The following is a 15,992-nucleotide window of genomic DNA, read 5'->3' as shown; positions in this document are numbered from 1 at the left end:
ATCAGAAACTTTCACATCACAAGAGATGAAATATGAAGGGGCATGCATTCATATTGATAGAGATCAAAATCCATATGAGCCACTGAGACTCGTTTAGACACTTTGACAGTGGATTATTTCTTTAATTAGGTCCAACTTACGTGACTGAACAAAGAATTATTTTCTTAAGGCACATACGCTAAAGGATGAGGCAGCTTCACAATTGATCTTCTTCGATTCTTCATGAATTCTAGTGATGATTTCTTGGTCCCGGATTTCCCTAGCTCTAATATATATAATTTGGTTTCAGTTGCATGGAGAACTTACATTCCTTAGAAAATCTAGCTTCCTGTTTGTTTGTTCCAATAGAAAATAGGCAACCTTGGAAAACTTATTTCTAAATCCCTCGAAAACATTTTTCCTTTTCATGGGAAAATCCTACTTCTCTTTTCCCATAAATTTCTTTGCCACCAAAAAGACACTAATGCGTTTAATTAACAAGAATGCATGGAGTTGATATCCTGTTACTATAGACAACTCACAAATTTACCATGTAATATAGTTCAGTAGCCAGTAGCTCTTGTCATAGTGGAGAATGAATGTCCTCAATAATATGGCAAAATTCAGCTGATGAGATGAGACCACGTAGTGGGATTAAACTAGAATCACACAAAAAAGAACACACAAGTTGCAGAAATCAAGGTCAAGGAGCCATCTTTCTGACTAATATGTGGTTCCTTTAGACACATAAAAGCAATGTCTTTATTAACAAAAAATGATAGAACAAAAGAAAGGCCAAGTATTATTTAGGAAACTTTGTAGTGTCCACCTAGAGCATCTAGTTGAAGCATGGGGTTGGGATCCACAAGGTTCAATCTGGAAAAAAAACAAGTATCTTGCAATAGAAAGTATGATATATATTAACCAAATATTACAAAAGCAACATATGATTTGTGGACTTTAAAACAGGCATGCCTGCATTTTGCACCATATCATGGAACCCACCTTGCCACAGAATACCATGAGATAAACAATGAAAACAACAAGAAGGTAATGAAGCTCACTCTTAATAAAAGTTGATTTGGAGAAAGAGGTAGTGTTTGCTTTTCCATGATAAGATTTCCAGTAAAAGTGTACAATGAATTGTTTGGCTGTTCACATTGTATTTCCCCTGCACATGTATTAATAATGTTTAAGATAGATAATAGATGAAAGCCAATAATGCAAACATCATAAGCAAAGGAGAAAGTAAGACTAATTTGAGTAAATATTTTGCAAGAAAAATCTATATCAGGATAGCAGATTCACATATAGGTTAGCACAGATAGAAGGATTTTCCTTTGCTCAAAAAATTCAAAACTTATGTTCAGATGTGATAAAAGGACTGACATAATAAAAATGCAACCGGCAGAAAAGTTTTAACACATTGTGTACATCAAAACTCCTGCACCATCATCATGATTCAAGCCTTTCGCCAACATGGAAAGGTTTCTAGGCATAACTTGAGTTGACAAGATTACATACAAAGGCTGACTTTTATGAATTGCCATTAAAACAACAGATACATAGAATTGGTGCAAGATATTTGGTGAAGGCAGATTTTGGCAGTGAAGGAAATGCTGTGAAATCTAAAAGGTCATTAAGCAGATCAAGTGAGTGACCTACCTTATTGGTCAAAGTTATAGCTCATGCAACAAAAAAGCAACTGACTTAAATCAGATGAGGCTTCAGTTTAAGAACTTATTTATTTTTCCCTATTTTTGGATCTACTTAGAGCCATATCTTTTGTGGGTCATAAGATGACATCCCTATTTTCCAGGTTCTTTAGTTTAGTCACAAATTAAGTCTAAGGAACAGGGTTGATTTAATCAGATTAATGGTTCTGAGTAGGCATAATTTCCGAGGATTTAAGTTATTCTAGCTTACAGATGTAGTCCAGGTGTTGAAGAAGATCAATAAAATTTTGATTTTCTTTCACATTTTCTCCTGCTTTCTCATGCATCTTGGATTCCATGCATATGTCAGTTTTTGAGCTTGAAAAGCTACCATCAATCATGTACTCAATCAAGACACCCCAACCATCATTTTCCCTATATCCAATTTTCAACTCGTCTTCAAAGAATGAAGAAAAAACAAAGATGACAAGGTCTAACATGGGAAATTTCCATCCAACATACAAACATCCAGATAGCCGAAAGAGAAGAGAATTACTTCCGTGGTTTTCAATGTCACTTGTGATGGTTTGGACTACCAATAAAGATTAAAGGCTAATCTTCTAAGATAGCTTGCACATGTTTAATCAAAAACAAAGATGGTGAACTGAATAATGATCTTGAGTAAACTCCTCAAGTCCCGGCAGCTCCAAAGAAAAGGAAAGCCTTTCATTTTTTACATATCAGTTATGGACAATTCCTTAGGTGCTTTGCTTTTCATGAAAGACTGATGAAGGACAAGAAAGGGCCTTACATTATTTAAACCAAAAGATGGTGGATGCAAAGAACAAATACTTGGCTATCCAATTCCAAATGATTCCCCCTTGAACATCGACTGGTTCCCTATCCAAGAATCTGGACTATCCCTGATTCACCCCTTCGGAACCTTAGATCATCTGGACCATAACTGGGTAGTGTCCCCTTTTTTATCAGATCAGGCACATAACATTTTTACCAGTCCCATACACATGTTGTACCAGTCCAATGGAAAAATAGTATCGGGTTTATTACTAGTATCTCAAACAAGGTTCCCGGAGCCGGAACTAGGGCTCGTGCCGGCCGGCTAGCAGTACGGGTCCGTACTGGATCTGACCGGCGTGAACCGACACGAGAAGGGCACGGAGGGAGAAAAGAAAGAGAGGAAGAGAGAGGAGGGGAGAAGGAGAGGAAGAGAGGGCCTCCAACAGCCACCGGAGGCCGTCAGAACTCTTTTTGAGCTCGATACGAGTGAAGGGAGAAAGGAGGAAGAGGAAGAGACTCACCAGATCACCAAAGGCCGTCGGAGGTTCCAAACGGACGCCGACACCGATGCAACTTCTCCGATGGCTGACAATGAGCATCGAAGGCGGCCGACACTGGGTGCGCCGAGGACGGCCTCTGCCCTCCTCCCGTGCAGAACAGGGGTTCACCCTTGTTCTGTGTTTTTTTTCTTTTAAACAGGCGAAGTCGGCAAATGATATGCTGAATCCACTTATTTAAAAAAAAATCATGAAGGCAACAACTGGATTGCCGACTTCATATGTTAAAATCAAAAAAAAAATCGAAACAAGGGCAAACCCCTGTTTCAAAAACGAAGAAGGGGGCAGAGCCACAGAGGCCCTCCTGCGGCTCAACCGCCCTCAGGCCCGTCGACATGGGCTCGCCGCCATCGAGGATCTCGCGATAGAGACACCGTCCGTTCGGAGGCCTCCAACGCCTCCGGAGGCCCAATAAGGCCTCCTATCCTCTCTCCGTACGAACCAACCTTGACAAGACATCGGACGGCCCCGACAGCCGCAGCTTCCTCTCCCTCTCCTTCTCTCCCCCTCTCTCTCTTCCTCTCTTTTCCGTCCCTCCGAGAATCGATTTGGATGCCGAAACAGTCTCGGTTCCTCGTCGGTCCGGCTCAATACGGGGTATACCAGACGGTTCGGCACGATTCTGAAAATTCTGATCTCCAATCTTACCCTTACAGCACATGGAGCATACGATGCAAAATAAAGACTCCATATATCAAAAAGATAATATGAACCTAAGACCAAACAATTAAGCTGGAAGTGGACCCAAGCTACCCCGAGGCCTATTGGGTCCAACTAGCTTTAGGTCGATCCATGGCTAGATACTTGGCTTCGGTTTGGGCCTAAAAATAGACCTCGAAGATTGGACTAGGCTTTAGGTTAATGCTTGGCCTAGCCCAAGCCCCAGCCAAAGCCCAGGATCCTAGAATTAGGCCCAAAGTTGGCTCAAAACCAAAAGCCCTAGCCAACTCGGAGCCCAGCTTGAACTTGGCCTAAGGCACAACCAGACCCTATTTCCAACTAGGCCCTATGTTGGACCCTTGTCACCCTCCAATGAGTCCAATTTGTTGGGTTCAGTGAGCCTAAGGGTGACTAGGTGGAGGGCGAGGGTTTAAACCCCTAATTCCTAATCCCTAATTTTCCTTCGATATTTTGATCCATCGACTCTCTCCACCTCCCCACCCACTTCCAGCATGACATCAATAGCCCCCTCACATCACCCCTCTCGCTATTACCAGACACCGATCCAAGCAGGGCAAGTCCCTCAAGAACACCTTCAAGCGAGTCCTCGTCACCATGCTCAAGATGCCCCGGATCTAGCTCATGTACCTTCCTCACTCACCCAACAATGCCTCCTCATCCTCGTCCACCACTCCTTCGACCATGCTCTCCATGCACTCCCTATCATCCAGCACAATCATCTCTAGCCTCTTCCTCATCCTTGTCTTCCTTTCTAGCATCTCCATTAAGACCTCTCTCGACGTCTCCCACCGCTACCTCCTCTTTGACCCCTCCCACATCGAGAGGGGTGATGTTGGCAACGAGCAATTGGCATCCTTCCTTAACATAGCTCTTGCCACTCCATCAAGGGCAAGACATAGTATAACCAGTCTTTTGGCCCAAATAGGCTAATTTTGGTGGCCCAATTTGGTTTCGAACCAATGCCGAGCCTAAGCTGCCGCTAAAATTTTGAAAATCTTCAGGCTTAATCCCAACCTGAAGCAAGAAAACAAATTTCTTCGAGCTAAGCTCAAGCAAGGGCATGGCCAGGCCCAACCTGGCTTGATTCCAGCCATGCATACAACATTTATATGCCCTCCACATAATCCACGCAGCATTTAGCTGAAAGAACATTATTCTAATTTTTCATGTCAAACAAATTATAGTTGTTGTTCGATAATACAGAAGATATGCTTTTCGTCATTCATTTGTCATATTATTTCGAGCAATATACTATTTCATCCTGAAACATGATAAACTTTGGCATGATTCATTAACTGAATGATTTCAGATAACCTAATTGCATTGCAAATATTGATCTTAGCACAAATATGTTTTTAGTATATCTTTAATTGCAAGTTATGTGATGTTATGTTATAAATTAACAACCATGATTAGGAAACTTAAAGCGAGACTCCTACCATATTGCCTACAATAGCATAGCATTAGGACAATAAAGCATAAGAAAATGCCAAAAAACTCAAGGCAAAAATAGGCCTATCAAGGGCATGTCAATTGCTTCAAAACATATTCAATACCCTTTATCAATATGGCATAGGATATAATGCATTGTAACCACCCATTGAGTTCGACGCTTGATATTTTGAACCATTGCCTTGCTATAGATGAGCAAACAAAAAAACTGAAATAAAAAAAAGAGCTTGGCAAGACTTCAAATTATCTACCTATACCGATAAAACTCAATTAGCCATGCTAGAAAGCAAATCCCTTTTGTAATATCATATAGCATCATGATGAGTGGTGACCTTTTTTGAGTCCCTCTTTCAACTTTCAACAAGGCCCTAAAGACACTTTCCAAAAATGGCCATATTCCACATCTTAATCAAACCTCTTCCCCAATATCCTCAAACATTTCTCTACATGCTTACCTCAACAAACTAGGCAAAGAGTCTCGAAATGTATGCTCTACAGGAACAAAATTAACTTAATTAAAAGTGATTTTTTTTATCAATGTCAACTATTAGTAGCTATGCATATAGAAAGAATAAAAAAATTATATGCAAGGAGAAAGCAAAAGCCAATTTTGAGAGTAGGTGCAGCACCTAAACTAGCTGTTTGTCTAAGAACTGGATGCAACAATTGTACATAAACATATAGAGACATAAAGGGCTTTGAGAATCCAAGGGTATTAAGGTAGGAAGTAGGTTGTAAATTTACTATATCAAATATAACTAAACCATCCCAAACCGTCCAATTCGAGACATACCAAACCGTACCCTACAGTGGACCGGGATGGTTTTGGCCTTCAAAATGACACGGACAACAAAACGAGAGAGGGAGAAGGAAAGAGAGGAAGAGAGAGAGAGGGAAGGGGAGAGAATGAAAGAGAGAGGGCAAAATGGCCTCCAAAGGCCGTCGGAGGGCCACCGAAGGTTGTCGGAGGCACTATGGAGGCGGTGGCCCTCATCCCAATCCAACACAGCTCAAGGGAGTGGAGAAGAAAAGAGATGAAAGAGGAAGAAAAGGAGAGGCAAGGAAAGGGAGAGGGTGAAATGACCTCCGGAGGCCACCAAAGGCACTACGGAGAAAAATAACAAGTGGCAACACCAACTTCACCTGATAAATCAAAAATAAAAAAGAAACAGGGGTTGAAGCCCCTGTTTCTATCGAATGGAGGTCGGCAACCTCTAACGCCCTCTAATGGCCTCTGGAGGCCATTTCGCCCTCTCCTTTCCTTCCCTCCCCCCTCCCTCTCTCTCTTCCTCTCTTTCTTTCTCCCTCTCCCCTCTTTGCTGTATCGGTTCAGCCCTGGAATGGAAAGGTACGATGGCAGTACCGAACCGTACCACCGGCCGACCAATTCGGGATTCGGTACCAACACAGCAAACCTTGATGCCATGAATATTATCAAAGATATCAAAACAACATATCTAAGCAATAAAAAGAACTTATTATCTGCTAAAATATTTTACTTTCATTAATGCATATCAATAAATGAAGATTGACGGTCAACTTGGCCCATGAACACTTATTCTACTAATTCAAAAGTTGGAACTAAGGTTGGTGTCTTAGTACCGGAGACAATATCTATACACCCGATATGGTACCTGATTCTGCATACCCAGTGTCAACACGTGGGATTAGTACCAGTATGGTGCAGGACGGCCGTTATGCACTGGCACCAACCAATATGGCAAACCTTGGATGACACATATGTTCAATAGTATTCTCTTGTAAAACATAGTGCAAGTCAAAAATAACTTTAGAAAGCATCAGAACTAGAATGAATGAACCTTTAAATTCAGCAGCTTTCTCAGGAGCCAAATAATCCCACGTTCTCTCCAACGCTTTTCTAATCTTCAAATTAGTTTCCCCATCAAGATTTGCAGTCTAAAACACACAAAGCAGCAATCAATTAGAGTATCAGATAGACATCCATATTTGATTTTTCATTGCTACCATCATATATAAAAAGCAACAAGCGAATTTTTGAGGATTTAGGTCTTGAAAGAAACCTCAATGTAGCAAACACCATCAGGATTCGTGCTAGCAAGGAATAGCAAATCAGCAGGGAAAAAACCATCTTGCTTAACCTGCTCCAATAAATAACCATTGTAAGCTCTTCATTGTTCATTCATTCATTAATCATATATCTTTATTTTTTTTTTTTTAAGCGAAAGCATTAATCCCAAACTTACAACTACAATTATCTGAAATAATAGCAGCATGAGAATTGCTTCAGCTAAAGTTACAACAATAGAGGTATTAAGAAACATTTTATATTGCACTATTATACAAGCACCCTAACACAACAACAGTAAAACGAAAACAAAACCCGTAAGTAGGAGAGGGTGGCAAAAAGGAAGATCTAACCAAACTAACTTAAGATGTTCATCCAACAGATAAAGCAAGTGAAAATAAGCCAATACCCAGAGTCATGCATACCTTAAGTTAATATGGTTCTTTAAGATACATATATGTAGCTGCTACATGTACCACTCATATCTTATGGATGACGACCGATCTCTATTATAATTGCATATAATCTCCTAGATCCCTTAAATACGGATTCCAGTGCATTATGCAACCTACTTATCATGTGCGCCTCAAGTTTCATCTTAAAGCCCCAAGTTCATCTTCTCAGACTTGTCACAAATGCTTTGGGAGCCGCATATAACTTTGGCAGTTTCTACTCAATCTCAACTATTTAATGTCTACCTTGATATTCTTATCTAGGTGATATTTCCCTGCAAATTCTAACCCATAATTAGAAATAGCTTATACTTAGAAACTACTTAGCAAAGCTCCAAAGTTTACTAGAAACCCAAGTTCACCGTACCGATGAGTACCACCCTATACTGGGCATCTCGTGCAATACCAATACCAAGCTAAGACTTGGTATAAGGGGTGTACCAAGTCTTAGTACACCAAACCGACCAACATACCAAGAGTACTGACACTGACAATATGATACCAGTATGGGATCCAATACCAAAACAGTGAACCTTGTTAGAAATCCTTGGTTTCAAATACTTGAGCGCCTTGAGAGAATTCTTTTAAAGTTAGAACATCCAGGCATTGTTGCTAAAGAATGGTACAAAGTGGCTTTTCTACCATCTGGAAATACTCATTAGTGTCGCTTTCTAAAATCAATCTCTTCTCCAACCATTACTTTTCAAACAACTTTAGAGTGGTGCAACCTTCCCTTGAACCCATTCTTTACTAGCCTTATCATCAATTAACACCCACAGGGCTGCAAATAGACCAGGTGGAGCAATCTGGACTTGGATCCAGCCAGGACCCTCCTTATGTCTAAGATGCAGACCAAAATCAAACCCATCAATTGGCGGTTTGAGTTGGTCAAATCTCCAAGGTTCAGTCAAGCTCAAGGTGAAGCTTCTTGAACTAGACCCAGAATTTTCAAATAATATTTTTTGTGTCAAAGTTCAATCAAGTCAGGACCAATTCTCTCAAATTCATATCCAACCAAATAGATGTCCAACATCCAATATTAATTTAAGACACAGACCCATGCCCAACAAGGTGCTCTTTAAGCATGAATCAGATATAAGTCAGGGCTATCTATCCTACAAGCACCCCCTAAAAGATATTATTTTTAATGACCTAAGAACAAGATAAAAGCTTGTCTTGCAAATAATACAAAATGAATCCCCTGTTCAAGCAAAAAGTTGGAAGAAATATCAGAAAAATTGTTTCAACACTAGGAAAAATTGGTAAAATGTGCTGGGTTTCCTTAAAATTCTAGTGCAAGTTGCAACACGTGATAAAACTCCTTTGGTGTGATGCATTCTAATGATGCAGAAATTCGAACATTTCTTAAAGCAATGTAGTTTACCAAATGTTTGATAGGTGGTAGCAAGAAATGTTAAGAAACAAAAAATAAGCACTAAGAACATCCCTAACTTTTGTAAGATCATCTCCTTCTGACCAACACAAGATCTATAATAAAGCGGCTACAAATAAAATACCAAACATAAAACAAACATAAAGATTACAATAATTATTACCTACTAGTTCTCTTTGAGGATTTCCAGGGGTATTTCCTATCGACTATATGATTAGGTGCATTCTAAGCTCTTAAGATGCTGTGAGTTTAGATGATATAATAGAGAAAGTGAAATTAAAGGTCATGCCACAAAAAAGACGGCTATTGAAGAGATTTTTGATGAAGCAACATTATTTTCCACGTTAAACATCTTGGTATTAAACCAAGATAAATACGATATAACTTTTATGATAGGTTGGCAATGGCTAGAGGATGAAAATACAGAATGAATCTTAAGACAGTCAATCAAGAAATCCTATTGCTTGGGAATGTCCTGGTTTCTCAATGGAATGGGATGCCCCGCTATCCCCCTCCATCCCGACAGCGGCTTCGGTCAACCATACCGGTAGATATCCTCCGTCTCTCTCCCCATTTTTATTTCTTGCTTCCTTTCTTTCTTTCCTTCCTTGCTTTTTCTTCTACCTTTCGTTCTTTCCTTTCCTTTTTCTTTCTTTGTCTTATCCCTTCCTTTATTTCATTTTTCTTTATTTCTTTTTTCCTTTTTCTTCTTTTTTCTTTTTCCTTTACTCATTCTTTCCTTCCTTTATTTCTCTTCTCCCTTCCTTTCTTTCCTTTTTCTTCTTCTTTTTTTCCCTTCACTTTTTCCTTTTCTTTATCCTTCCTTTCTTTCCTCTTTCTTCTTCTCTCTGCATATAGATGGGTTTTGGAATCCTAAACCTATCCCAATCCATTTTCTCACAAGAATGGGGTAAGACGGTCAAGATGCCCCCATTCCATAGGAACATAAAATCTTGCTATCAATATTAATATGTAAGAATAACTCTTTAAGTGAGGACTCTGCTTTAGTAGCTAGTAAGATCTCATTACCTGCAAATAAAAAGGAAGTCCTATATTGCATATTCAACTAGGTGTCTTCTTTGGAGATTCTTTACCAAGTTTGCTTTTGAGCTTTTAATTTTGTGCCTCAAAACCAATAGCAATTCCATCGTAACCTCTCCTCTACTTAAGTAAACTAGTTCAGATTAAGTAATCTTGGAGGCTTTCTCCAAGTACGCATGAGCCTAAGTAACATAATCAGTGAGGCAGATTCACCTTTCTTGAAATTGATCTAGGTTCGCTTGGATCCACTTTTACCAATTGCCTTAGCTAGGAATGCGAGACATTTAATGTTCTATTAATGTCAAGGAATTAGCACATGCAAATACATACCCAGATGGATCAAGCTTTAAACCATGAAATTAACCCCATAATGGGGAAAGAGATGTTAAGTATAAGGTAAGCTACATGGTGTTTCAATATAGGTCCTACAAGGGCATACATTATGCTTCAATTTTTCTAGGAGTTCTCAATTGAAATAGAAGTGAAAAGACTCTTAATTGAAACCCCCATTTTAACTTTTCAAGTCTATCTAGCATTGGACTCAAATTCTTAAAATCCACATGAATAATTTAATAAAACTTAAGGATTTTGTTCCTTGTATGATGTATGTCGAGGAAGATGGTTATGATTCGTTTTACCTAGTTTTAACAATGCTTTGAAGGGTTCCCAATGGTGAAGACTCATCCATGTAATCCCGTTTTGAAGAAAGTTGTTGTACCTTAATATTTTTTAAGCTAGAAAAAATAATTGTCTTTCCAACTAGAGGTAATAATTCCAACGATGTCTATTGCCTAATAACTTTCTAGTTTATCATTGACCAAGTTGTTATCTGTTTTTAATCATATTTTGGCACTATTTATGCTATTCTCTACTTGTTCTTTAGGCTTGTTCAAATCCTGAGTCTCATATTTTAGTTGTTTTGTCGGAATTTACGCACTAGAATGTCAAATTCACAAACAACATTCATCTTGCATAAAGATATGTTATTCACGCAGTTTGTCTAATAAGCTATACAAGGCCACATCTAGTGGTAAGGTTGCAAAACATTAGATGTTATGCTTCAAGTAGGCATAAGAAAACTTAAAAGTGCACTCCTAGTTGCTATAAGTATCACTACCGAGCTATAGCAAGGCAACTTAGAGCCATCTATGCTGTGATTACACATGTGGAAGAATTATAATTTTCACATCCATAGTAGGACAACATGTTGACTCACCTATGTACCTTACAAACTAGAGTAACCTTTCCTAGCCAAAAGATGATGTTCACAAGAGTAGTTGATGTTGCTTTCAACAAACCAAAGGGGGAATATCTGTTAAACAACTACTTAATAAATCCACTAGTTAAAGTGGAAACATGTAAACTTAGGTGAATGGTAGTGGCAATAAACTCAAGTGAAAGGTTCATATATGAAGCATGTTAGAAAGTTGCAGGTTGTTTCCATGATGTTGGTTGCAAAGGATAATTTGCTTAATTAAGATTAAGGACATTGATTAGAATTTGATTTTAAATGAGTTAATTATCCTATCAACATTATGAGTCAAGGTTTGCCATCATGGTAGCAGGCCCTATACTGATACCATCCTAATATCATGTCAGTACATGAGAGAAGGTTCGGCACACCAAGAGTCTGTATCCCCCCGTAAAGCATACCAATTTGATACCAGTACGGTACAATATGGTCATTATGCACTGGTACCAACCAATATGGTAAATCTTAGTATTTGCAAGGATTATAGTTCCAGTTCAAATCATTCCATGTTTACAATATGTGTAAAGACATAGATCAATATAGGATGCCTCTTGTGTATCACTGCCAATTCATTAACCCATATTGCTATGCATCAGAGCAATGCAACCAATATAAGCCAATGCAACATGGTGCTAGATTGTACCCTACTTCCTCATTTTAAACATGTAAGGAACCATGCTGAGTATATGGATAGGCTGGAGAGCTAATCACCACCATTTTTGGCTTTTTTATTATCAAATCCCATTCTGCATATTGAACACAATATATATTATCATTCAGTAATGGTTTAAAGGTTAAAAATCAACATAATACATCATAAGATACATGATGGTACAAATATCAAGTAGTACTGCTTCTGCACATCTTCCAATTCTAATCTAAGCCCAACAATCCCAAAGGGACATTGTTCTATGCTTAGTGATCAGAATTTCTGCTATGTTAAATGCACCCCTTTCCGAGACTTCTTGGAAATTGAAGCTGGACTTACCATTAAGCATTTCCTCAATAAAAATGTTACTAAAATATCAGCTTTCCCACATCAACACCTGCTCCCAGATCTAACAACTAAATTTCTATGCAAGACAACTAGAAGCTTTTCCCCATTGATTTTTCTTTCTGCATTTTAGTATTTTGAGCCTTAATTTATGTATTAGATATGATATAAAATCAAGATTCGCCATCTCGGTATCGGACCCCGTACCAGTAAAATCCTACTGTAATGTCGGTACATGGTTCAGTACAGTATGGTAGTATTGGTACGCTCCGAAACGGTATACCGATACGAGATCAGTATGATACCCCATACTGAACAGTATAAGGTGGTATGGCATTCCATGATATAAATACTTGTTATACATTGGATCATATGCAAGGTTCGCCATCTCGTACCGGACCCGTACCGATATATCCTATTATAATATCAGTACATATTAAGTACGGTATAAAGTAATATACCGAGTGTCCGTACAGTATGAAACAACATACCAGTATGGTACGGTATGATACGCCTTATACCAAACAGTTTAGGGTGGTACAACATACCTCATATTGTTAAATTGACAAATCATAATACATAAACAGCTAATGGAGCTACTAGTGTAAGAGATATATATTGATTATGAACACAGCATGTGCATCCATGTACACATGGTTATATTGTCCTGCAGTTTTTATCATGAACTGTAAGCTTATTTGAATTGTTAATGGACAAGCACATTTGCATGTTGTTTGTAAATTATATGTTGGAATCTTTATACAGACTTCTCTATCTTTTCCATGGTGATGTGTGCCAAGTGCCAACTGCCAATACTTTAACAGAAAACAGTACAGCACACATACCATGCTGACCCCTGGCTGGCATGAACATGAAACACCAGATTTTTATTCCTAGTTTGCATTAGAAATGATTTTTAATGCTTTATGTTCTTTACCAGAAGAGTTCCTAATCATTATATCATGTGAACCACCATTAAAGAGTGACTGAAGGAGTTACCTAGAGAACAACTAACAGAAGGTAAATTTAAAAAGCCTTTCATGTAAAGGACATTTACAGTAGTTTCTTTTGTTTAGGTTCGAATATGTGATGCATGTACATCAGTGCATTTCCCCCATTGCATAGACTATATGGTGATTGACCTACCATGACTAATAATGTGCTACAAAATTGAAATTCATTTTAACCACCAACTATAGGTTCCTGCAAGAAGTCCGAATGTAAACAGTAGGAGAAGTAACTAAGGAGCACGAACCAGATCCTGCTGAATTAGTGACTTTTAGAAATCTTTCACTGCTCAATATTAATCAGCATCCTTCTGCTCCATTGGCAAATAAAAGTGACAAACAACATTTCTTGTAATATTCCTAGATTTGTTCTTTATATAGAGGGTAGTAACTTTGAATGCACTCAAAGGACAACGGTTTTTCTATTCCATTGTGCTCCTCTTACATCAACTTCCAATGTTTATCTCTATCACATATATATATATATAAAGAAATAAAATAAAACATGACATAAGATATTTTACTTGAAAAAAACAGACAGATAACCGTTGTCTGCTGCAAGACAAAAGCTGAACAAGGAAGCATTGCTTGATAAAGCAAAAACATGATTGATTCAAGAAAACTCTGAATTTTTAGAAATTCTAGGGCTATTGTCAGGATGATACACCATTCTAAATTTGTGCAGGAAATAGTCACAAAATGTATCTCAACTGCCAAGCCCCTGTTGATTTGGCAAAAAAGTTTTGCATGCTGTAACTTCAGCTATTACGTACTGGAGCACATGAAATAAACTAGATGGACTACCCAGCACCTAACAAAAGAGCAACACAAATCTATTATGTTTTTAGGCAGAACCATTCTCCAATTCTTCAAATTGCAGCCAACAGACAATAGTTATCTACCCTGATATCACAATATTCATGATATGCATCAAAGAGAAGTCAGTAAATCTTACCCTCACCAGGTCTCCGACCTGCAGCTTCTTCCAGGGAATACTTTCCCATCTTTGACCTTGCAATACATCAATAGGGGTACTATTAATTGATGTATCATTCTGGAAACGCTTCTGTTTAAAGAATTACCGAAAGAATCAGATTAAAATTAAAAAATGAACTACAATCTCAAACTTTTGATGAAAAGATAATTAGAATGCTCAAATGGAATCACAACTAGTGTTACTAACCCAGTCCTCAAAAGCCTCCTTAACAAGAGAGACCAAAAGCACTAGACTGAGTGGAAGAACATTTGTTATGGGAGAAACCGGACTGCAAAGAAGATGAGTAACTTAAACAAAATGCAAAGGATACCAAAATAAAGGTTGACAACTTGGCATCACTTAATTTTGTGATCCACTGACACTATAGTCATTAACTCTTTTCTAACAAGTTATTATTCAGACATCAAAAACTTTAGATTTATGATAAACTATATTTTCCACACAATAACCTGCAACTAGAGCATACCTGATTGGTGTAGTAGATAAGACTGAAATCATAAGAAAGTACAGGTTAGCCACCCGCCTGAACTGTCAGTGCAAATACAGTATTTTTCAGAGACAAAAATTTAACAATTTGAATATGAAGAGAAAATATTTTATATTCACAAGTCACAACAAAGCATCAAAAGGTTGATAACCGAATTACCTGTTCAAAAACCCTTTTGGTAGAAAGGTTAGAATGTTGTATTTTGTAGTTGATATGGAATTACCCTGAAAAAAAATTGTAAGGGACATGTAAGAAGCTTGCCATCTTATCAATGCAGAAAACAGATACCTAATTGGAGGCTGGCGCTATTTGCATTGTAGTTTTGAGAATGATAGGATTGGTACTATGTAGTCTGTACACTAAGATGTGAGGCTTGTACCTTGTCATGTACTTGATAAGTTCACTTGCCATTTTAGAGAGAGAGAAAGAGAGAGGCTTGCTTCCTTCCATCAGTATTAAAGTGATGGTCTAGTTCAATAAATAGATTCAGTTTCTACATTCATGTTTATATGCTTGTAATGTGCCATAAATGATATTACAAGCAGACAACCATGATGTTTGCCATAAAAAGATAACATAGAGTAACTACAGTCACATGGTCACTCCAAAATGAGAAAGAAGGGTACGATGACAAAACAACTCATCAAATTAACATAAAGAATGCTGTGAAGGATGCTAGTACCCCAGGGAGGAGATTCAACAGCACAGGAATCCATTAACACACAGTAGCAGAGGTATCCATAAGCATATATATTGGAAGCGTGGAGCTTTACTAAGTTTATTATATCAATGCACATCCTTTGTTGCCAGAATAGGGAGCATGTGTGAGTGCAAGGAAGTAGATGCCTTAGAAACACTTTAGTAAAGAAATGGTTAGGAAGAAAGGTGAAGGTTCAAGATTTTGCGAAGATTCCAAAATGGATATGTCACTCTAGTGTGAAAGATTCTGACTACTGAGGTGAACATGTTTGTTCTTTAGGTAAGCAAGACTAGCTCAAACTATACCTAGATTACAAGCATGACAACTCGCATTATGATATATTGTTTGGTCCCCATAATATTTTCTTTTAGTTTGATTTCTATTATCTAGCTATATTATCTAAGTAGAATTTCTTGCTTGCTTTATTATTTTACTAGATAGATTGATATTAATTAGATATTTGAATTAACTTTTTTTTTGATGATTAAGCAACAATACAA

At 38.0% G+C, this 15,992-nt stretch overlaps 1 protein-coding gene across 2 annotated transcripts in view; it reads right to left on the bottom strand.

The window, feature by feature from the left end:
* LOC105042163 (phospholipid-transporting ATPase 3) overlaps positions 1 to 14,855 on the bottom strand; it is a 45,059-nt gene extending 30,204 nt beyond the window's left edge. Inside the window, exons 1-6 of one of the 2 annotated variants that reach the window (XM_073253753.1) lie at positions 14,772 to 14,855; positions 14,492 to 14,573; positions 14,264 to 14,374; positions 7,165 to 7,242; positions 6,943 to 7,039; positions 1,044 to 1,150 (exon numbers count right to left, since the gene is read on the bottom strand). In XM_073253753.1, the coding sequence (XP_073109854.1) occupies positions 1,044 to 1,150; positions 6,943 to 7,039; positions 7,165 to 7,242; positions 14,264 to 14,374; positions 14,492 to 14,573; positions 14,772 to 14,803 (507 nt within the window). In that variant the 5' untranslated portion in view covers positions 14,804 to 14,855. Of the gene's footprint in view, positions 1 to 1,043; positions 1,151 to 6,942; positions 7,040 to 7,164; positions 7,243 to 14,263; positions 14,375 to 14,491; positions 14,574 to 14,771 lie in introns of those variants that run through there. The other variant, XM_073253754.1, reaches the window with a different exon arrangement.
* Between the last annotated feature and the right edge of the window lie 1,137 nt (positions 14,856 to 15,992).

This window comes from Elaeis guineensis, chromosome 3 (assembly GCF_000442705.2).
Source record: "Elaeis guineensis isolate ETL-2024a chromosome 3, EG11, whole genome shotgun sequence".
Lineage (NCBI taxonomy): Eukaryota > Viridiplantae > Streptophyta > Magnoliopsida > Arecales > Arecaceae > Elaeis > Elaeis guineensis.
This window is presented reverse-complemented; position numbering and strand designations above follow the sequence as displayed.